We start from the raw sequence: 20,477 nt of genomic DNA, 5'->3' as shown, positions 1-20,477 counted from the left end.
TCAAAATCATCACTCACCATCCCTGGCCTCTGATGTTGTGGCCCTTCCTTTGTACACAACTCATTTTCCATCTCTGGATTCCTCTACGGTCTTGTAAGAGAAAATGTGCGTTTCTTTTTAATTGTCCTGGCTGGAATTTGTTGGTTTCCTGGATCTGAGAATTGATGTGTTTAGACAAGTCTGGAAAAACTGAAGCCAGTTTATCTTCGTATATTGCTCCCTTCCTATCCTTTTTCAGGAAATCCAGCCAGATGCTAAACAGCCCTATCTATCTATCCTTCAAGACTCTTCACCTCTCGTGCATGGTCCCCATCTCTCAGTCTCTCTGGGCTGTATTCTGGGTAATTTCCTAAGCTCTGTCTTTCAATTCACTAAATCTCTTTTCAGCTGTGCTGAAAATTTTCACCTGAAGTTTAGTCCATTTGGGTTTTTAATTACATTTTTTTTAATTTTTAGAAGTTGTATTTGATTCTTTTTCATCCTTTATTGGTCACTTTCACAGAATAAAAGATTATAGTTTGTTATAGAATAAGAAACTATAGGGGCTGGCCTGGTGGCACAGCAGTTAAGTTTGCGTGCTCCACTTCAGTGGCCCAGGGTTCACTGGTTCGGATCCCGGGTGCGGACATGGCACTGCTTGTCAAGCCATGCTGTGGCAGGCGTCCCACATATAAAATAGAGGAAGAAGGGCATGGATGTGAGCTGAGGGCCAGTCTTCCTCAGCAAAAACAGGAGGATTGGCAGCAGATGTTAGCTCAGGGCTAATCTTCTGCAAAAAAAATAAAAATAAAAATAAAAACTATAAAGACTATTCCTTGTTCATATTTTCAAGGATCTTTTATTCCTTTAGATAAAACATAGTTATATTCTCTATCTGATAATTCCAGTATCTGGAACGTCTACAGAACCCATCTCTTGTTTCTGCTGGCCCTCATGGTGGATTATTTCCTTGTGGTATGTGTCCACAATTTTTAACCTGGAGGTACTCATTTTCTTCAGAACTTGATTGACATCGAATCCTTGAGGCTTCGTGAAGCTACATCCTTCTAGATTCGCAACCTGGGCGACCCCCCTCCCAGGACATTGGGCAATGCCTGGAGACATTTTGGTTGTCACAACTGAGAGTGTGTGTGTGTGCTGTTGGCATCTGCTGGATAGAGGCCAGGGATGCTGCCAAACGTCCTACAGTGCACGGGGCTTACTCTGAGTCCCACAGAGACTTCCTCTGCCCCAGACATCCCTCTTGTGAGGCTGAGAGCCTGTTCAAGAGGATGAGTGTTTGCTTCTGCCACTCACGCAGGCCCTGCCAACCTGGGGCCACTTAAAATTCTCCCCTGAGGTCTCTAGGGTGAGACGGGTAGCCTGGTTTCAGGCTGCAAACGAAGAGGACATGTTTTTCCACCCTGCACGGAACACCAGGGCTGAGAGGGCCCTCTCCTCAGTCGCCTTCTGCTTAGCCAGCTCCTTTCACAATCACCCTGCAGCTGAAGGTTGTGAGGTTTTCTGATGAAAGTCAGCCTGGGCAGACACTATGTTCCATCTCCTGCCTCCCAAGTTCTGTGAAGACATCAGAGGGAAAGCAGGATGCCCCAGGCCTGGCAGACACCCTCATGGGAACGCTGGCCACCCCCTGCTTGCCCCAAGGCACCACCTTCCCTGTTGTGGCCTCTGCAGATTCCTTCACTGCTTGTCTGCCTGGAGGGCTGGGACAAGGGCTGGTAGGATCAAGCTCCATGAGGCAGGAAAGGCAGGAAGAGCATGGACAAAGCCCAGAGATGGGAAAGGCTCTGCTCAGCTGCAGCCCGGGCTACTGGAGGGACTCAGGTGGGGCCTGTGGAGGCCACACTGTTTGGGGCCTGGATTTGCTCTGAGTGATGGGGTCATGGAAGAGTCAGGGGCAGAGGAAGGTGCAGTTTTCAGTTCTGGAAATGTCGGGGGCTGTGTTTGGAGAACCTGTGAGCAGAGGGACTCCTAGTGAGGGTGGGCTTGGGGCCTGGGCTGGTGTGGGGGGACTGGTTGTGGGATGGAAGGGGAGTGGCAGATTTGGGGAGGTCCTGGTAGGTAGGCCCCACCCTGACGATTGGGAGGATCTCTCCTGGCTGGCAGTGGTCTAACCACTGCACCACAGGTCTGCTGGGTGCTGGAGGCTATCTTGCCCTTTAGGGCCTGCTCCTCTTCCTGTTTCCCCTCCCAGGGAGCCTGCCCAGGAGGTCTAGGCTGGGGGGTGGTATAGGGTCTCAGGCCCCTAGGAGAACCCACACCCATCCTCCGAGGAGGGCCATGTGCACACTGGGCTGATTTGGGCCTGACTTGGGATGCTCGCCCCCCAGGCCCTGAGCGCAGTAGGGTCAGTGGCTGGTCCAGGTTGCTGCTGGCAGGTTAGCACAGAGCTGGGGCTGGAAGGGAGCACCTGGCCTGCAGCCAGGATCCCTTCCCTGTGGCCGGGGTGTCTTCCAGGGCTGCGCCCAACCTCTCCAGGTGTGCCCCTGTGCCCCATGCATGCCCACCCCCTGCATCTGCGGCCCTCTCCCTCATAACCTGTCCTTGATGTCACTGTGCCCTTGCCTTGGGGGTCCCCGTGGGGATGGCAGCACAGAGCACTGGGCCTCTCCTGGGGTGGAGGTGCCGTTAGCAGGCCCAGCTGAGCAGGTGTCTCCCAGCCTTTTCCTGAACTCTGTGGTTCCCCTTTTCCATGGCTGAGCGGAAGTGTTCTCTCCCAGCCCAGACCTGGGGCCAAACTGGGGTTGGGGGGTGGAGGTGTGAGAGGCCCCCGTACCTGGGCAATCAGTTGGGTGGGCTGTGGTGGGGGTGCTTGGCCTATAGGAGGTGGCTATGGTCCCAGGAGCCATCCCGTGACCATAGCCTGCTCACGTGGCCTTGCGGGCACAGGCCCTGAGCCTGGGTCACATGTTGCTCTGTGGAGTCTTGGCCAGGAGGGATGACAGCTAACCCAAGTTGGTTTAGGGTCTGAGGCCTGTGGGGAGGGGGTAAGCAGCCTTGGCCCAGGCATGAACCCTGACCACCATCCTGGGGAGCTCCCCCAGAACTCCACGCAGGCAGACCCTCCTCTTAGAGGCCATTTCCCACCCCTACCATCTTCCCCCGCTGAGGGGCGGCCCCCTAATGTGGGTGCCCTGGGTTGAGGGAAGATGCCCTTGGGCCCTCGGGTGTCCCAGCCCATCCCAGAGTCCCCTCCTGCCGGCCCCCATCTGAGACCTGCGGTGGGGGCTCCAGGCAGGGCCTATGACAGTGCACGCAGCACCCTCTGCTGGCCGCTTTCAGGAGTGCAGCCTAGTGTGACCAGTACCTTTTCCTGGAGACCCCAGGTCCAGGAGGCGGGCCAACTGTAAACGTGGGCGGGCTCCCGACAAGCCCAGCCTGCCAGGGCTACCCGAGATCCGGTAAACACGAGGAGGGGCCCCCACTGTCGACCGACAGTGGCAGTAGCAGCTTCAGATTGTGTCGGCAGGATGAAGCCCCACCCCAGTCCAGCCTGGGAGGCCAGGACCAAGTCAGCGTGCGGGGCTGCAGCACATCTGGGGAGCAGCCCACCTGCTGGCTCCACTTGGGGTTGGGGGCGTCTGGGGCACCCCAGATGGGAAGAGAGGAGGGAGGGCTGTGTCCAGGCCAGCCGGGTGGTCTTCAGCCTGAGAGGTGGAGTCAAGGGGGTACCCACCCGGGGCTGAGTGCCAGGCCGGGCTGAGGGGCCCAGTGTCTGTGTCCGTGCCTGTGGCAGCTAGATGAAGGTGGAGTCCAGAGGCCCAGTGTCCTGCTGGCTGAGGGCACGTGCCTCAAATAGCTGCTTGATGAGGGCAGATTTCTCCTGCTCCAGCTGCGTGATTCGTTCGCTCTTGTCGGTCACCTCCTGGGCAGGCAGGAGGATGGTCAGGGCCTGTGGGGCCTGCAGCCCCCCGCCCACACCTCTCCCCACAGCTCACCTGGGTGAGGAGCCGGTTCTGCTCCTTCAGCATGAGGATGGTCTGCTGCTGCCAGCCGGGAGCCGAGGGTGAGGCGGGGGCCGGGGCAGGGCACGGGGGCCCCGAGGATGAGGACAGAGCCTACGGGAGGGCACGGTCAGGCAGGCCCGGCATTCCCCAGCACAGCCTCTAGGACAAGGGTGAGGGGTGGCCCCAAGCTGGGCCTGGGCCGTCCATGGGACACTCACCCTGCTGGCACAGGCCACAGCCAGCAGCTCCCCCAGGCACCGGGCCACCTCCTGTACCTTGGGCAGCAGCTGCCCCAGCGGGCGGGGGCTCCCCTCAGCCCCAAAGTCCTGGGAGGAAAGCAGGGGAGGGGTGATCAGAGAGCAGGGCCAGCCCAGGTCAGCCACTGTGCCTGGATGGGTCCCCCAGATGGCACTCCCCACGGATGACCCCCTGAAGTTACTGCTCAGAGCCAAGGGGGAGCCCAGGGGTGTTGCCGGTGGGGGATATCTGCCCTAGGGCACCTCAGGTCCTGGGGGGACATCACAGCAGGGGATGGCCTGGCACCCTGGGTGAATGGGTCAGGCCTACACCCGCCCGGGGTGGTTGGGGTTAGGTGGGTGGTCACTGTGTGTGTGCATGGCGGGGGTAAGGGTCCCTTTGTCTGGGGACAGCCTGACCCCAGGCAGTGTCACTCACAGTGCTGGCCCTGCTCTGGCCCAGGCGGCGCTGGCGCTCCTGCACGTGCTGCAGCTGCTGCTGGTACCAGTCCCGGCCGTGCGCCATCATCTCCAGACCCTGCAGCAGCACCTCCTTCTCCCGCTCCAGCTCCTTCATCTGCTTCAGCTGCCACACACAGGACACACACATGCCAACGAGCACACGTGCAGCACACGCCTATGCGCCCACGTATGTGTGCTGGGAGCCACAGCCGTGCGCTCAGACCAGCCCACACAGGCACACACGTGCACACACCTGCGCAAGTGAGCCCCTGCATGCCTCTGCGTTGGGGGGCACAGCCCCATCCCTCCTCCCAGGAGGGTCCTGGGCTCCCTTAGCCCCTCCACACAGGCTTCCCCAGGGGAACAGGTGGCTGTCCCCAGCTCAGAGCCCCACTCATTCTGGTGAGCGGTGAGCACGCGGCTGGTGAGCGGGGCTTAGCTGGCAGAGGTGAGCCTCAGGAAGCAGGTGGGGAGGGCACTGCTGAGGACGGGCCAAGCCCACTGCCACGGCACACCCAGGCCACCTTCCCCCTAGAGGACTTCTTGACCTGACCCCGGGCCGTCCCTCAGGTGGATTCAAGCCGGGTGAGGAGGCACATTTAGAACTGACTGGTGTTCCTACCATAGGCCCCCCAGAACCCAAGCCTGGCTGCCCTCTCCCAGGCAGAGGGGTGGTCCAGGAGACCAACTGTGGGGGCTGAGTCCAATTCCAGGCAAGACAGAGAGTCCCTCAGAGCCCCAGGGCCCCACTCACCAGATCACAGTCCACACCGTTGGTGATGGTGTGCCTCCGACGTTCCCCTCGAGCACGGGGGGCCCGCTGGGAGTCCCCCACACCTAGCTCCCGGGCCCTGCAGGCCATTGCACCTGCAGCAGAAGAGGCGAGGGACTGCCTGGTCAAGCTCAACACCCCCACAAGGCCTGGCTTCCAGGTCCGTCTCAGATGCCCCCATACAACCAACCCCAGCAATGTATGCCTATGGGGTCATCAGCAACTCAGGGCCTCTGCCACCCCATTTCAGTCCAGCCCTGGGGGTGCGGGCACCGGCCTAGCCTGGCCCATACCTCACCTCTGTGCCTAGCTGGGGTCTGGTCCCCCACCAGCTCCCCCGCACCTGCCTTGGGGAGGGCCATGTGGCTGCTGACACCCCACACATGCACACACACTCCGGTGTGAGCTCCCTGAGGGCAGGGGCTTCATCCGGCTTGTCGGGGCGCCCCCAACCTTGGGGGCTCAAAGGCTGCTGAATACGAAGCTAGCGAGCGGGGCTGCTGGTCCTCCCCACTCCTCTCCTTATCTGCACGGGCCCTTAAGGGTAACTGGGGTTCAAGGAGGTGAAATGTGGGGCATGCTGGTGAGACCTAACTTTCCCCAGGAAGGTGATCATGGTATAAAGTTAGTCCCCACAAAAGTGCAAACACAGTGCACTCGGCAGGTGACTTAGGAGTTCCCACAGCACACGTGTCCACCTGCAGTTTGCTTGGGGCTGGAAAGCCAGGCACTTCCCTGTGGGAGCCTCCAGGAGGGCCAGTGGCTTCCTCGGGGGACATGGGAGTATGCACAGGGCGGCCCAGGAGGGGAGGAGTGGGTGCAGGTGTGGGGGAGGGCACCCCTGGCTCTCTAGCCCTGTCCCCGGCACCAGCCTCACCCTCGCAGGCCATGCCCCCAGCACCTGGCAATGGGAGTGGGCAGGTGATGCAAGAAGGGGGTGCAGGTGTGCCTGGCAGGGACATGCCCAGAGAGTTGGCACCAGGTGGCTATGTGGGCTGCCAGCCAGACCTGGCAGACAGGCTCCAAGCAGGCCCAGAGTTCATGTTCCAACCTGCTGTGCAGCCGGCAGAGAAGGTACAGACAGAGGGGGGCCCCCGGAAGACCTGGGCCTGGTCTTTACTATCAAGTCTGCAGGGCAGCTCCTGGGTTCCCAGTGACGGCACCTGACATCCAGCTGGACGACTGAGCTAGCAGTCCACCTACGGCGCCTGGCCGGCCTGGGGTGCATACTGAGCCCCAAAAGGGGACAAGGAAGGAGGGCCTGGATCTGTGGGGGCCTCTGTGTATGCGTGGCTTTCTCTTCCTGGGGAGATGGGAGGTCTTGGAGCTCTAGATTTGGTACCTCAAGAGCATGCCACACCCCTTTTCTGGGCCTCTGCCTGTAAAAGGTGACAGTGAGAGCCACGGCCTGAGGCTTACAGAGGAATCCGTGCTGATGCTTCCCCCGGGTGGGCATGGCCACATGCCTGGCCCTCAGAGGGGTGCACTAACTGACCCAGTGGCAGAGCAGGCCTGGACCACAGGCCTGAGGCCTCCAAACCCCGATCCCATGGCTGATTTCCAACTGTGTGCAGTCACATGGATGGCAGTGGCCCAATGCTCTAGGCCAGCGACATCCAGAAGCTCCCCTCACACACACCATGGGGACAGGGAAGCTGGGCAGTGAGGAGCAGGGAGAGCCTGGATCAGCTCACCAGGGAAGCCAGGGGCCACTAAGACTCCAACTGGCCCTCATGGGGCTGGGGAACATGCCTGAGGCTGGATGGGGTGGGGGTGGGGAGGTCCAGCTAGGCTGGCAGAGTGGTGGGCAGCACAAAAAGGGCTGGCAGCTGCCGTGGGTGGAAGGCCTGCACCTGGCAGGCATGTGTGTAGGCTGAATGAGCTGAGCGGCCTGGCTCCGCCCCCAGCCATAATGCAGGTCCTGTTCCCAGGGCAGGCACTGGGGGGACAAACAGGGGACCATTCAGCCATCTCCTGTCTCTGCCAATTGGACCGGAAGCCAGAAGAGGAGCCTGCTGGCCATCCCCAGGGGCTGTGGTCTGTGTCCCTCCCAGGTGTCAGTGGCGGCACAGCCCCACAGGCCTCGAAGACTGGGCTGGAGACCCACCCACCGCTCTGCTCTTCCTGGCACCTGGGCCACGTCCTCCTGGACCACCCCCAACAGCTCCTGCCTACCCCGGCCTCGGTGGGGGACAGTGGGTCCACCCTCTTGGCCAAGCTGTCAGACGGAGAAGGACCCAAGAAAGCAGCAAGGGCCCCTGCCAGTCTGGGGGGCCCTCTCTCATCTGCACTAGTGGAAGCCAACTGTGTCTAAGCAGTAACCAGAGATGAGCCAGAGGGCCCAGGTGGTCCCAGGTGTGAGGCAGGTATTGGAGGTGGAGAGCCTCCTCACGCCACGTAGAGGTCCCCAGTGCCCAACTCAGGACTGACACAGGGCGGGTTCCTGGTGCGGCTTCCCGAGTCACCCCAGCCCCTTGGCCCTGGTAGCCTCACGCTGTGTCGGAAGAGGGGCTGGCTTGCCTCCTGGTCCCTGAGCACTCCAGGACAGGCACGAGGCCTCTTTCTCTCCAGGTCGCAAGGCGCGTTCCAGGCTCAGGAAGAGCTGCCCGCCCCGTCCGCCGGCCCTGGTGGGAGATGCGCAGGCAATCCCTTTCAGGCTCTGGCCCTGGGCGAGGCCAGGGGCTGCCCGACACTCACCAGCGTCCGCGCTTGGGCTCCGCTCCAGCGCCGCCCCCTGGGGCCGCTCGGGCTCCGCGGGGCCGGGCGCCGCCTCGGCCTGGCAGCACAGCTTCTCTAGGCTCCGGGTCGCGCCGCTGGGGCCGGCCGGCGAGGGGCGCGCGCCCAGCGGCAGAGGCTTCCTCTCCAGGACCGTCCGCGGCTCGTCGGCCGGTGCAAACACCAGGCGCTGCGGCGGCAGCTGGCCCCCGGGCCGCGCCGGGCAGCCTCCCCGGGCCGGGGCGCGCGCCTGGCCCCGCGGGCCGCCGTCGGCGCTCAGCAGCGAGGTGCGCAGGCCGGCCACGAAGCGCTCGAAGGTGAGGTAGCCGCTGGCCGGGGCCACCTGGCGCAGGCCCTCGAGCACGCCGCGGGGCAGCTCGCGCGCGTCGGCGCCCTGCCAGCGGGACTCGATTTCGCGCAGGTGCACGTAGCCCCGCTGCCGGTCGTCCAGGATGTCGAAGAGGGTGCGCAGGCTCTGCAGGAAGGCGCGCGGCAGCCCCTCGGTGCCCGGCGCGGGTGCGGCGGGCGGCCCGCGGCCCGGCTCGGCCATCGCGGCTCCGGCCATGGGCGCCCGCTGGTCGGGCTCCGTCCTGGGCGCGCCCGGGGCTGGGTCCCCGCGCGGCTGGACGGCGGGGCCCGGCCGGCGCGCGCAACCGGCCGCTACAATAGCTGCTACTTTTTGAATGGGCCTCCTCGTGGCGTCAACCCCTCATTAGCATTCGCGGCGGCCATTGGCCGAGGCTGGCCCATCTCCTTCCCGATTGGCTGAGAGGTCGCCAGCCAGGTTTGATTTTCCGGCCGAGGGGCCAGCGCCCGGCGCGCTCCTGCCGCGGTGCTGAGAGGGACCGCGGTCCCAGCGCTGGCGGGGGGCGGGATCCCCCACCTCTGCCTCGCTCCCGGCCTCACGGACCCCCTTCTGCTCCCCACCCCGACCACACCAGGCCTCTCGCCGCAGATCAGCCCTTTCTGGGGTTGACTGCCCGGCCCACCACTCCGAGGGGCGGGGCCTGGCGCCCTGATGAAAACCTGTCCCCAGGTGGCCTCGTAGGACAAGGATGCGGAGCGTACCCGCTCCGAGGGTTCACCTTCTCCCTCTAGCTCCCCCGGCACTCTTCGCTGAGGGTCCCCTGGCACAGGCACCGCCGACTCTGGGGCCCCTTTCTCTTGCGCCAGGCGGGCCCCAAGAGGATTGTGGGTTCCAGCCAGCTGGGCGCTTCCGCTCACAGAGGCCTCTCTGTCCCCACCGCTGCTAGCTCCTCCCCTGGCCCCTTGGGACAGCCTGGCCTTTCCTGACGGCTGCAGGACAAAGCCACTTTTTCCTGTGTCCCCAGATCCCCATCTGGTGACCAGTTCCCTTCTGCTCCCAAGGTCCTCTGCTCCAGCTGCTTCTTCTGGCTGGATACCTCTTCCAGCTGCTCTCCTGTCTCTCAGGTCTCCTCAGGCCTGCCAGGCAGCCCTGTGTCCCCGGAGGCCCCTGCCTTATTTCCAGCAGGATCCACTCATTCCATCTCATCATTCTGGGACAGAGCCAGGGCTTAGCCTGTGGTCCTGTTGTGGGAGCCCATCTCAGGACTGACTAGTGGGAGAAGCTAAGGAGGTGCCCAAGATGCAGTCTGCCTGGAGCCTCTGCCTTACCATTGCCTGTCCTCCAGACCCTGCCCTGGTCCCCATACCTCCTCCAATGGTCTTCCCAGACGTCCCCATGCCATGGGCACCTTGCCCCTGAGCAATGCCCATGTGTTATCTGCGGCTCTGTAAGCAGACCATCCATCTTCAGGGATAAATCAGCAAAGAATTGCCAAACACCCCCTCCAGACAGGTACAGGGCTCGCCTCAGCCCAAGGCACTGGTGCCTGTATCTCAGGCTGTAAGAGCCCTGGCCAGGGAGTATCCAGGGTCCACTTCTCCCCTGGGGTTACTCCCCAAGGTTGGGGCTCCTTTGTGGTAAGGGATTTTGGGGGTACCTAGAAAGCTGTGAGCCCGGAGTCACCCCGTAGAGCCTGGTGCATCCTGCCTTCCCCTTTAGTGGCAGGATTGGTCAAAATTCTAGGACAGCATTCAAGCCATTTGTCCTGCAGTTCACCTCCACCCTCCTACTGTCCTCCCAGCACCCCTGGTCCCCCATCCTTAGGGAACCCGGCATTTCCTCACCTCTGAGCCATTGCACATGGCGGCTTTCCCACCAGGAATGCCCCTCCCTGTCTGCTCCTGGCTGATCCCTGTGCATCCTCCAGAACTCTGCTCAAGTACCTGAACCCCCCGCCCCCAAATTCTGGCTGGGTGCCCTGACATTCAAAGCATGGGGCTGCTTTCTTCCAGCAGGTCAGGGCCACCTTAAGGCCTGGCTCAGGGTGGGTGCTCATCCTGGGGGTCACAGCGAAAATGCCATCCTTGGCTGGGACACTTGCCAGGGTGGGGCCTGGGGGATGGGGAGGCCTGGGGACAGCTCTGTGGGGGTTAGCATGGGTGTGGAGGCCAGCGGCCAACAGCAAACAACACTGCTACAGCTCAGGACAGCATGGCCAGCGGTGCCCAGGCCAGATCAGGGCCCCTGTGAGCCTGAGCCCATCGTGTAGGGAAAACAAGGGCTTCTCAGAGTGTCTGGAGCCGAGGGGGTGGTGGCCTCTGCTGGTCCTTGGTCTGTGGGCTTCCCTGTGGCCCCTGGCTAGCACAGGAGGAAGGTACAGAAGAAACCGGAGTCAGTGGCAGCTCTGGGTGTGGGACTAAGGTGTGGCCCATGTGCTTCTTATCTTGAACTCTGGTCATTTCCTCCTTCCACTTTCCAGTCTGGCCCCCAACACTTTCCTACCTCTGTAGCTTTCAGCTTTGCTGTCACCCTGGGGGGGCTTCCCAGTGCCCCAGACCAGGCGGGTCCCTGTGGCCCCTGTACTTTTTGAGTTGTCCATCCCAGTCGCAATTATGTTCTCACTGTGCGAGCCTGGAGCGCCTTGAAGGTGTCCAGGAGGTCATTGCCCACCTCTGCCTCATTGGCACCCCCACCTGTCTGCACCCCTGTCTGCCCAGTGGGTCAGCTCCCTTCTCCTGGCCCTGCATGTGCCTCTGGCTGCACAGTCCCGATTGTCCAAACTCTTCTGATCTCAGCCCCACTCCCACTTTGAGGTGGGATTTGGGGGTCACCCTGACCAACATGGCCCCGAGTTCATGTTCTAACACCTGCCTTCAAGGGCACAGGTACAGGGGTGATAAGAGTTCCCATGGACCCTGGCCTGGGGTGTGGAGCCCACTCTGCTCCCACGCACACCTTCCACCTCCAGCATCTGCCTCAAACTGCCTTTCAACCGCCACAGACTATTGGCGCAGGCCACTTATTCATTCATTCAACAAGCACTGCCTGAACACCTGCTGTGGCCCAGTCACTGCGCTAGGCTTGGGATCCAACACCCCCTCATTCAGTCATCAAACATGTACTGAGTGCCTACCGTGGGCTGGGCATTGATCTAAGGAGATGGGGCAGAGCAGTGACCCAAACAACCTCCAGCTCTCATGGAGTTTACTGCTCATGGGGGAGTCAGGGAGTGGAAGATGCAGAAAGATGGGAGGGAAGAGAGAAGGATGGGAGGGTGCTCTCTGAGCTAACCTCACCTGGAAGCGTCTCTCCAAGGAGGTGCCACGTTGGCAGAGACCTGGCAAGGTGGGTCAGGAAGTCATGTGACATTCTGGGGAGGAGTGGTCCAGGCAGTAGGACAGCAAGTGTAAAGGGCCTGAGGCAGGCCTAGATCATCCTTGGAAAGATAACTCCCTTCAGGCCCATGAGAACACACAGTGGGCCCCCAGGGGCTGTGAAGCTCAGCCTCTGAACCCAGGAATGGTGTGTGTGTTGGGGGGGTGGTTCTATGTGCAGAACCTGCCTGCAGGGAGACACAGTTGCCCTAACAGGGGTTAGCTGGGGTGGGCCTGGGGGAGATGTGACTTTCCACTTCAGGTCCTAAAGCACCATCTAAATTTGCTTTAACTCTGTGCATATATTACTTTTAGACTTAATAAAACTCGTTTCTAAAACTTTTGTCCCAAAATGGCGGAAGCTACAGTTTTATATTTTTCACACAGGAGTTTGTAAACAGCAGGATATTTTAAAGCCTGATGGTTGAAATAACAAGCCAGGATGACAGGCCTCTGCTGAGCGGTTCTGGTCATCAGAAATGGGAAGGAGGAGGGATACGAAGGAGGGAGCCCCCAAGGAGGCAGGGTGGCCTTCTGGGGGGCCTTGGTGACATCCAGACGCCGGCCCAGCTGATGACCTGGTCCATCGTCCGCAGCCCAGCTCTGACTGTGGCCTCTTCACTGAGCCCCTGGACTGTTGTCCCTGCCGCCAGGCGTCTGGTAAATGCAAACAAACATGGCCGCGGGCAGAGACAGACCCCAGCCTCCTCCTGCGGTGCGCCCGCCCCCAGGGCTGTGGGCAGAGAGGCGGGTGGATTAGGAGTGAAGTCAGCCCTCACGCGCCCGGAGCCATGGGCGCAGCAGAACCTGTGGGGGGGTGCTCCCCGACTCGGTGCACGCCGGGCCCCTACGCCTCGGTGTCCCTAGCGCCGGGTCCCGCTCCTCCGCCCGCGGCGGTGGGCCAGACCCCAGCAGTTCGCCAGCTGCCTCCGAGCAGGCGTGGGCGGGGCCCAGGCGGGGCCGGGGCGGGGGCGCGGCCAGAGGGGACCGAGGCCCGGCCAGCAAGGGTCCGGGCGGGGGCGGGGGCGGGGTCGAAGCGGGGGGCCTGGGTCCGCCCCGCTGGGGCCGGCACCGCCCTCCGTGTCCCGTGACGCTGGTCGGAGAGCGCGGGTCACGAGTTGCCAACGCGGCCGGCGGCGGCGACATGGCCTCGGAGCGGGACGTGCGCGCCCGGCTGCAGCGCGCCGGCCAGGAGCACCTCCTGCGCTTCTGCGCCGAGCTGGCGCCGGGGCCGCGCGCCGCGCTGCTGGCCGAGCTGGAGCCGCTGGAGCCCGAAGCGCTGCGCGAGCACTGCCGGAACGCGGCCGCGGCCTGCGCACGCCCCCCGGGCCCCCCGCCCGGCCTGGCCACGCGCCTGCGGCCCCTGCCCCCCGAGCGCGTGGGCAGCGCGAGCCGGAGCGACCCCGAGACGCGGCGGCTCTGGGAGGAGGAAGGTAGGTGGGGCAGGGGTCCCGGCCGCGGGGCGCCTCTGGCCGGCCGGAAGGGGGCCTTGACCATAGAGAGGGTTCAGAGAAGAGGTCGTGCTTGGAAAAGTTCAGTTTGCCTTATTTTTTTTGTGAAGTGTCCTCCCCTCTCACACGTACCAGCCCGCGACTGGGGTGTGGAGCCCCTAAACGCTTCCAAGTTGGCAGCCGACCCCCGGCCGCATTCGCTTGGTAGGGTACTTTGTGCTTGCGCACACCTGGATGGCCAGCTGCCCAGCCCACAAGCGTATTGACAGCAGGGGACCCCTTGCACACTTGCTTTTCACACACTTTTCACAACAGCGCCGGCGCGAGTGCACTCCTGGCCTCTTGGCCTGGAGGTGAGGGAGGTGCTTCTGGAGGAGAGCCTGCCCAGGGTCCCAGCTGCACACCTCTGACCAGGCCGACCTGGTGTTTCCTCTGAAGGACCCAGGTTGGAAATTAATCCAGGAGGATGTCATCAGAACCCCTGAAGGGTCGGGAGAAGGTTAGGTTTGGGTGGGGCCCTGGCCCAGATGAGATCAGAGTGTTATCTGGAAGTGTCTGTCCTGCAGCTGTCAGAAGTGTCATAGTCCCAGGCGCAAGTTTAGCTTGCTCTAAAGTGAAGGGGAGGTGGTGTGACGGGTCCCAGGCACCCCCTCATGGCGCCCCGTACCCCCAGGTTTCCACCAGATCGCCCTGAACAAGGTGGCTGTGCTGCTGCTGGCTGGTGGGCAGGGCACTCGCCTGGGTGTGACCTACCCCAAGGGCATGTATCAGGTGGGGCTGCCCAGCCAGAAGACCCTGTATCAGCTGCAGGCAGAGCGGATTCGGCGGGTGGAGCAACTGGCTGGCGAGCGCCACGGGACCCGCTGCACTGTGCCCTGGTGTGCCCTCTCTGCATTACGTTGGCCCCCAAGTGGTCCCCCCATGTAGCCCCAGCCCTGTGCCACCCAAGACTTGAACCCCAACCCCAGCACAGCCCTGAACAAAGCCCAGCACCCACCCAGGCTGAGGCCTGACCCTGGTCCCAGACTGGACCCTGATGGCAGCCCCTCTCAGAGGCCTGTGTGCCAGAGTTGCCAGGCCCTCCAAAAGGCCGGCTCAGCCTTGCCTCCCCTTGCAGGTACATCATGACGAGTGAGTTCACACTGGGGCCCACCGCGGAGTTCTTCAAGGAGAATGACTTCTTCCATCTGGACCCCAACAATGTGATCATGTTTGAGCAGCGCATGCTGCCTGCTGTGACCTTCGATGGCAGGGCCATCCTGGAGCGGAAAGACAAGGTTGCCATGGCCCCAGGTACACCCCACTCTGAAACAAGGAGGGACAGGCTGGCTTAGAATGTGCAGCTAGCCAGGGGTCAGGAGGACTGGGACAGAGGCCAGAATGTGCTGCCCACAGGCTGTGTGGGTCTGGGCGGTGGCCTCCCCCCTCTGAGCCTTGATTCCCATCTGTCACGTGGAACAACCACAGGCTACTTGGAAAGTGACAGAGAGCTGCCTCAGGCACAAGGTCCAGTCCCGAGGGCCCCCCCTGCCTCCACCATGCCCTGGACTAGCCAGCTGAGGCCGGGCTGGAGCCCTCTCAAGAGCCTTTCTCCCTCTGCAGACGGCAACGGGGGACTCTACCGCGCGCTGGCGGACCACCGGATCCTGGAGGACATGGAGCGCCGAGGAGTAGAGTTTGTGCATGTGTACTGCGTGGACAACATCCTGGTGCGGCTCGCTGACCCCGTCTTCATCGGCTTCTGCGTATTGCGGGACGCGGACTGCGGCGCAAAGGTGAGTCCTCCTTGCCCCGCCCCCTCCTCACACCTTCCCTTCTTGCCCTGCTCCGCCCCTGCCACAAGCCCCGCCCCAGTCTGCATTGCCTGCCCCTCCCCAGCCCCTCCCTGCCTTGCCCCGCCCCCTCCTCCCAGCCTCCCTCCTTGTCCCGCCCCTCCCACGGCCCCGCCCCTGTCCTGCCTTGCCGCGCCCCCTCCTCCCAGCCCCGCCCCTGGTCCGCCTTGCCCACCCTCTCCTAGTCTTCCTGGCCCTTCCTATCGGGCTGCAGGTGGTGGAAAAGGCATACCCTGAGGAGCCCGTGGGCGTGGTGTGCCTGGTGGACGGTGTCCTCCAGGTGGTCGAGTACAGCGAGATCAGCCCCGAGATTGCGCAGCTTCGCGCACCGGATGGGGGCCTGCTCTATAATGCAGGCAACATCTGCAACCACTTCTTCACCCGAGGCTTCCTTCAGATGGTCACGAGGTGTGTGCAGCTGGTGACCTCGAATGCTGACCAGTGCCGTCGGGGCGAGCCAGGCCAGTGACTGGAGGCTGACATGATCCTGGCCAGGCTGTGGTCAGGAACCTGCTGTGGGTTGGGGTGGAGAAAGGTTCTTGCATTTGAACACACTGGAGGCACCAGAGAGCCTCAAGAGCTGGTGTGAGGCTCTGTGGCCAGGGTGGCCTGTTCCTCCTGTGGCGTGGCCCACTGCCATTTTGCCTGGGCAGGAATGTGGCTGAAGGTGCCTGGCTCTCAGGCATGGCTCTCAGCCTCCCGAGTGCGAGAGGGTGCCTGTGCCCTCCCAGAGACTGGGCTCAGCTCCACTGCTCCTAGCCCTGTGGCGACCGCCTGCCGGCCTGCCCTCCTGGTGGGCCAAGCCAAGACGTGCGGATGGGGCTCCCACAGCATCCTGTCTAAACTTCGTCTTTCTTCCTCCTGTCTTCCCATTCTCTCAGGGAGTTTGAGCCCTTGCTGAAGCCACACGTGGCTGTGAAGAAGGTCCCATACGTGGACGAGGAGGGAAACCCGGTAAAGCCGCTAAAACCGAATGGGATAAAGATGGAGAAGTTTGTGTTTGATGTGTTCCAGTTTGCTAAGTTAGTGGTAGAAGTCATTATTTTTTTCTTCCCTCTTTCTGTTTTGGTGGTGGGTTCTGAAAGGGAAGTGGAGGCTGGGGGCTGGGCTGGGGAGGGGTGGGAGTGCCCCTTTGCAGTGGGGAGCAGGTCTCAGAGGGAGAAGGCCAGAGGAAGCAGACCCCGGGGATGGGAGCACAGGGAATGTGGAAGGCAGTGGAAGTCCTTGGGGCTGTGGACTTTGGGAGACACTGTGCCCCCTCCTGAGCCCTCCACCTGCCCCTCACCTGGGGTTAGGAGACTGTTTCCAGCCCAGGCTCCCACAGTGCCATGCTCTCACTCTGGGGTCCCAAGGTCTGGCGTTTTGGCTGGTGGGAATGGAAAGGAGGGCTCAGGAGAAAGGCTCATTGTGTCTGTGGTCCTGCCTAGGCTGCTGCTCCCAGACCCGGCACCACTTAGTCACCGTAATCCCGGCCTGGCCTTCACCTGCCCAGCTTCAGGGCCTCCGGGCCAGGACACTGGGTCACCAGCTCTTTTCTCCGCCAGGAACTTCGTGGCCTTTGAAGTGCTGCGGGAGGAGGAGTTCTCCCCTCTGAAGAATGCTGACTCAGCCGACAGGGACAACCCCTCCACCACCCGGCGGGCCCTACTCGCTCAGCACTACCGCTGGGCCCTGCAGGCCGGGGCCCACTTCCTGGATGCTCACGGGGCCCAGCTCACCGAACTGCCCAGGTGAGTGTGGGCCCCAGGGCACTGCCCAAAGGGCAATGTGTCAGGGTGTCAGGGCCCCACCCTCAGCCCCAGGGCGCTGCTGGCTCTGCAGCTGTCTGAGTGGGGGTGGGTGCAGGGGGCTTCTGTTCTGGCCCCACATTGAATACAGGTGCCTGTGTGCCCAGCCCAGCCATATGGTGACCTCCACTGCAGCCTTTTGGCCCAACCTCTGGAGGTCTGCTCAGGGCCCTGGGAGGTGGGGGTTGCAGCCCTTTCTGGCTCATTCATAAGCTTTAAAAGTAGGACCCAGGCATGACATTGAGGAAACAGCAAGGCAGGTCACTGTTCAGGCCCAGAAAAGCAAAGGACATTAGGTTTCAAACTCTCTGGTTGTTCATGCTGCCACCTCAACCTGGCTGCCCAGGTCTGTGCAGGATCCCAGGGTGGGGGTTCCAGCCCAGATCAGGGCCTGTCACTCGGGTGGGGGCAGTTTGCTCCAGGCTCTGGGTGCCCACAGGAAGAGGAATGGCCGAGATGGGGCTTCGGGGGCTGGGTGTGGTGGTCCCTTTTAGGCGGGGAGGGCCAGGCAGGGGAGGATGGTGCTGGGAGAGGGCCCGGGTGTGCACCCCTGAGCAGATGCTGACAGGTGGCCTCCCCCAGCCCGCGCGGCAGTGGAGAGCCTGCGGCTGTGTGTGAGATCTCGCCCTTGGTGTCCTACTCTGGAGAGGTGAGAGCCCCAAGCCTGCGTATGGCCTTTCTAGGGTGGGGCTTGAGGACTGGAGGAAGACTGGGGAGAGGTGGGTGTGCGAGTGGAAAGTCAAGCCCTGCCTCAGTTTACCAGTGGGGTAAATAATCTCTTACGTTGCAGAGGATCCTCTGGGTTGTGGAGTGGGGTGAGGTGTTGAGAGGCCCTCACAGGTCCTGGGAGGGGTGCGGAGAACGAGCCGGGCCAGGCCTGAGTGCGGGGTTCGGGGAGTCGTGCTTCTGTGGGAGCCTTGCTGAGAGAAATGTGGGCCCCTTTCCTTCTCTGGTAAGTTCTGGCCAGAGCTTGTCGGGACAGCTCATGCTGGCCTCTGGTTTTGAGGAGGCATCTGACCTTTGTTTCTAGAAGCCTCTCTGGCCCTGCCCCTCCCAGGCTCCAGGGAGAATTGGGACCCTGCCCGGGGGCTGAGAGGTGGACACTTGGCCATCCTGGCTTGCCTGTTTCCAGGGTCTGGAGGTGTACCTGCGAGGCCGGGCGTTCCAGTCCCCGCTCATCCTGGACGAGAACCGGGCCAGGGCGCTGCAGCCCTGACTCACTGCCAGACCTGCCGACCCGGGGTCCCCAGCACTGAAGACGTGGCCCAACCTGGGGCTCTGGGTAGGAAGGCAGGCTGCTGTGCGTTTCCGGCGTGTGGAACACAGAAGGAAGTGCACTGGTTTTCTCCAGGAGGGTGGGACCTCTCCTGTCACCCATTTCCATGGACACAAGTGACCCCAGGCCTGCCGTAGGCCAACTCAAGATCTTGGCTTAGCTCCCGGCTGTGGAGTCTGAGCAGGAGGCAGAGGGACTCAAGACCTTGGACCGTGGGGCTGAGAGAAGGCTGTGGGGTGGGGCCCGAGGGAGGTGTGGCATCATCCTCATCCAGCAGCGAGAGCAGCGGGCCCTGCCTCTGCTGTCCGAGCTGAGATGTGATGAGACATGACGGGAAGGCAGCTCCTCTGCCCCACACGCGGATCCGCGTGGTGAGAAGGAGTGCCAGCCACACGGAGAAGCATCTCTGCAGACGTGCGGGTCAGGGGAGGAGAGAAGGGGACAGTGTCCTTCCCTCACAGGGTGACATGTTTACAGGGGCTGCCCCTCCCTCCGTTGAGGCTGAACCAGTGACCGGGATGGGCCGGGGGCTCACAGCCCAGCCCTCCCTGCCCAGCTGAAGCCACTGCAGAAGGAGTCTGACTCCTCCATAAGGGCTGTCTGCACCGGGAGAGCTGGCTCTCAGAGAAGCTCGGCTTGCACACCTGAGACTCAGTTCTCTCCATTCCTCTCCGAGGCCTCAGCCTCGGTCACGTCAGTGGCTGGCGTAAGATGCTTAATTTTATGTGCTTCCTCCAGAACCAGCAGGACCAATACGGGTGGCCTCCTGCAGTGGGTGACTAATTGGAATTTACCTAGGTGGGCAGTGCCATCCCTCGCCCGGCCCCCCAGGAGCTTCTGACAGATCTTGGTGCTCACGCTCCTCCCCTGCTCTCTGAGGGGGGGGGACACGGCCTCCATATTTGGGGCCACGGCCCTCGCTACTCCCCTGCAGCCTGGCCGAGGCTGGAGGAAACCAGCTGGCTCTGGCCTCTTCCCCTAGCTTTGCGTTCTGGGCCCCAGCGTCTGCTCTCCCCTCTGGAAAACAACACAGTGGCTCCCACCTCTCCCTGTGATGTGAGGAGCAGCATTAAATGCAGCCTGATGCTCCACCAGGTCACCAGAACCTCCCTGGCCCCCCCATTGCAGCCCACGCATGAAAACCGCTGGTTTCCCCAGGGCAAGGATGCTGGCTCGGGGGTGGGTTCAGAAGCAGCTGGACTCCAGTGGTTTGGAGTGGACAGAGGCTGCGTCCAGGCATCCCGACCTTAGCGTGACAGCCCGGTCAGGGCCACGCCCAGGCTCTGCCAGCCTTTTGCAAACCTCAGATTCGAACCACATGCCTTAGGATTCTTCTCTCAGCTGCTCCACAGGCAAGCAGAGGGCCAGGGGCACAGGAGGGTCAGCCAAGCTGGGGGCCTGGGTCCAGGTTTGGTCCAGGTTCTGCCCACCTTGGCTCCTCACTGCCCTAACTGCACCACCTTTTTTCTACACAAGTCGAGTTAGTTGGGTAAATGGTTGTAACAGCTCGCTCTTTAAACGTTTTATTTTCAAATAATTATACCTTCACATAAAGTTTCAAACAGCACAGACAGGTCCCGGGGACCCTTTGCAGTTTCCTGCAGCGTTGGCGTCTCACGTGATCACAGGACACCAGCGGGCCAGGGGAGGCTGCTGCTGCTCTGTGGCACTCATCGCAGGTGTGGACTCCTGTGCCGCCCTGCACTCGAGAGGCAGATGTCCCCTCACCACAGAGACCTCCCTCGTGCTGCTTTAAGTCACCCCCATCTCGGACCCCAGACTCCTGCGAATGAAACTGAGTTTTGAAAGACTGTCCGACTCTTGATTTTCCACAGTGCACAGGTGATTTCCAATAAACACGAGGTGCGGTGACTGACCCCCGGCCTGGCGAGTGCAGGTTTGACCAGCACGTGTGTGATGGGAAGAGCACCAGGTGTTCACAGCTCTGCTCCATCCAGGGGCTGGAGCCCACTGGGGGCCCTTTGGGAACAAGAGCCCACACTGAGCCGAACCGGCTCTGGGCTGCCCAGGGATCCCCTCGTGCTCCCGTCCAGCTCTTCACCAGGGTCTCAGGGGCCCTGAGACAACCTGGTGGGTCAGGCACCCTGGGGGCGGGCCCACAACCTGCCCCTTGACCCGGCTCCGCAGGGGTGGCTCTGGCACTCTCAGCTTGAGAGCCTGGTGACTCGCCCTCCTGCACGCGCATCCTCCAGATGCCACCATTTCCCTGGTGACAGGCTGTGCAGGGAGGGACGCCTGAGGGCATCGCTGGGACTACCAGCAGAGACCTCAGAGACGACCCTAGGAGAGCAGGGGGC

The 20,477-nt window shown here is 62.2% G+C and overlaps 2 protein-coding genes across 4 annotated transcripts; one reads left to right on the top strand and one right to left on the bottom strand.

Annotated features, from left to right (window-relative positions):
- Positions 1-634: 634 nt before the first annotated feature.
- SAPCD2 (suppressor APC domain containing 2) lies at positions 635-9,316 on the bottom strand. Of its 2 annotated transcripts, XR_011506162.1 has the most exons (7): positions 8,115-9,316; positions 5,400-5,512; positions 4,623-4,769; positions 4,166-4,273; positions 3,939-4,058; positions 3,677-3,865; positions 635-769 (listed from the first exon to the last, which is right to left on the bottom strand). XR_011506162.1 is itself a non-coding variant. In XM_014863727.3 (6 exons), exons 1-6 carry the CDS (start codon positions 8,695-8,697, stop codon positions 3,737-3,739), a joined length of 1,200 nt encoding a protein of 399 aa, XP_014719213.2. In that variant the 5' UTR covers positions 8,698-9,316; the 3' UTR covers positions 794-3,736. The 2 variants fall into 2 exon arrangements, 1 of the variants encoding a protein (XP_014719213.2); XM_014863727.3 differs by lacking the exon at positions 635-769 and having other exon boundaries at positions 794-3,865.
- Positions 9,317-12,893: 3,577 nt separating this feature from the next.
- UAP1L1 (UDP-N-acetylglucosamine pyrophosphorylase 1 like 1) lies at positions 12,894-20,036 on the top strand. Of its 2 annotated transcripts, XM_014863725.3 has the most exons (9): positions 12,895-13,246; positions 13,938-14,142; positions 14,382-14,557; positions 14,867-15,039; positions 15,311-15,504; positions 15,978-16,118; positions 16,641-16,826; positions 17,466-17,532; positions 18,016-20,036. In XM_014863725.3, the coding sequence occupies exons 1-9, from the start codon at positions 12,958-12,960 to the stop codon at positions 18,097-18,099; spliced, it is 1,515 nt and encodes a 504-aa protein (XP_014719211.2). In that variant the 5' UTR covers positions 12,895-12,957; the 3' UTR covers positions 18,100-20,036. The 2 variants fall into 2 exon arrangements, with proteins under 2 accessions (XP_070374350.1, XP_014719211.2); XM_070518249.1 differs by lacking the exon at positions 17,466-17,532 and having other exon boundaries at positions 12,894-13,246.
- The last annotated feature ends 441 nt before the right edge of the window (positions 20,037-20,477 follow it).

Source organism: Equus asinus, chromosome 10 (genome assembly GCF_041296235.1).
Source record: "Equus asinus isolate D_3611 breed Donkey chromosome 10, EquAss-T2T_v2, whole genome shotgun sequence".
In the NCBI taxonomy this organism is placed as follows: domain Eukaryota; kingdom Metazoa; phylum Chordata; class Mammalia; order Perissodactyla; family Equidae; genus Equus; species Equus asinus.
Note: the sequence above shows the minus strand (reverse complement) of the source record. Positions and strands in the feature narration are given on the sequence as shown.

Excerpts from the sequence above, each read along its gene's own strand:
- SAPCD2 (XM_014863727.3), bottom strand. The coding sequence starts at position 8,697 with ATGGCCGGAGCCGCGATGGCCGAGCCGGGCCGCGGGCCGCCCGCCGCA. Across the intron at positions 4,274-4,622 it reads GCCAGAGCAGGGCCAGCACT|GACTTTGGGGCTGAGGGGAG; the intron begins GTGAGTGACACT and ends CTTTCCTCCCAG. Across the intron at positions 4,059-4,165 it reads CTGTGGCCTGTGCCAGCAGG|GCTCTGTCCTCATCCTCGGG; the intron begins GTGAGTGTCCCA and ends GCCCTCCCGTAG.
- UAP1L1 (XM_014863725.3), top strand. The coding sequence starts at position 12,958 with ATGGCCTCGGAGCGGGACGTGCGCGCCCGGCTGCAGCGCGCCGGCCAG. Across the intron at positions 13,247-13,937 it reads GCGGCTCTGGGAGGAGGAAG|GTTTCCACCAGATCGCCCTG; the intron begins GTAGGTGGGGCA and ends CCGTACCCCCAG. Across the intron at positions 16,119-16,640 it reads GATGTGTTCCAGTTTGCTAA|GAACTTCGTGGCCTTTGAAG; the intron begins GTTAGTGGTAGA and ends TTTCTCCGCCAG.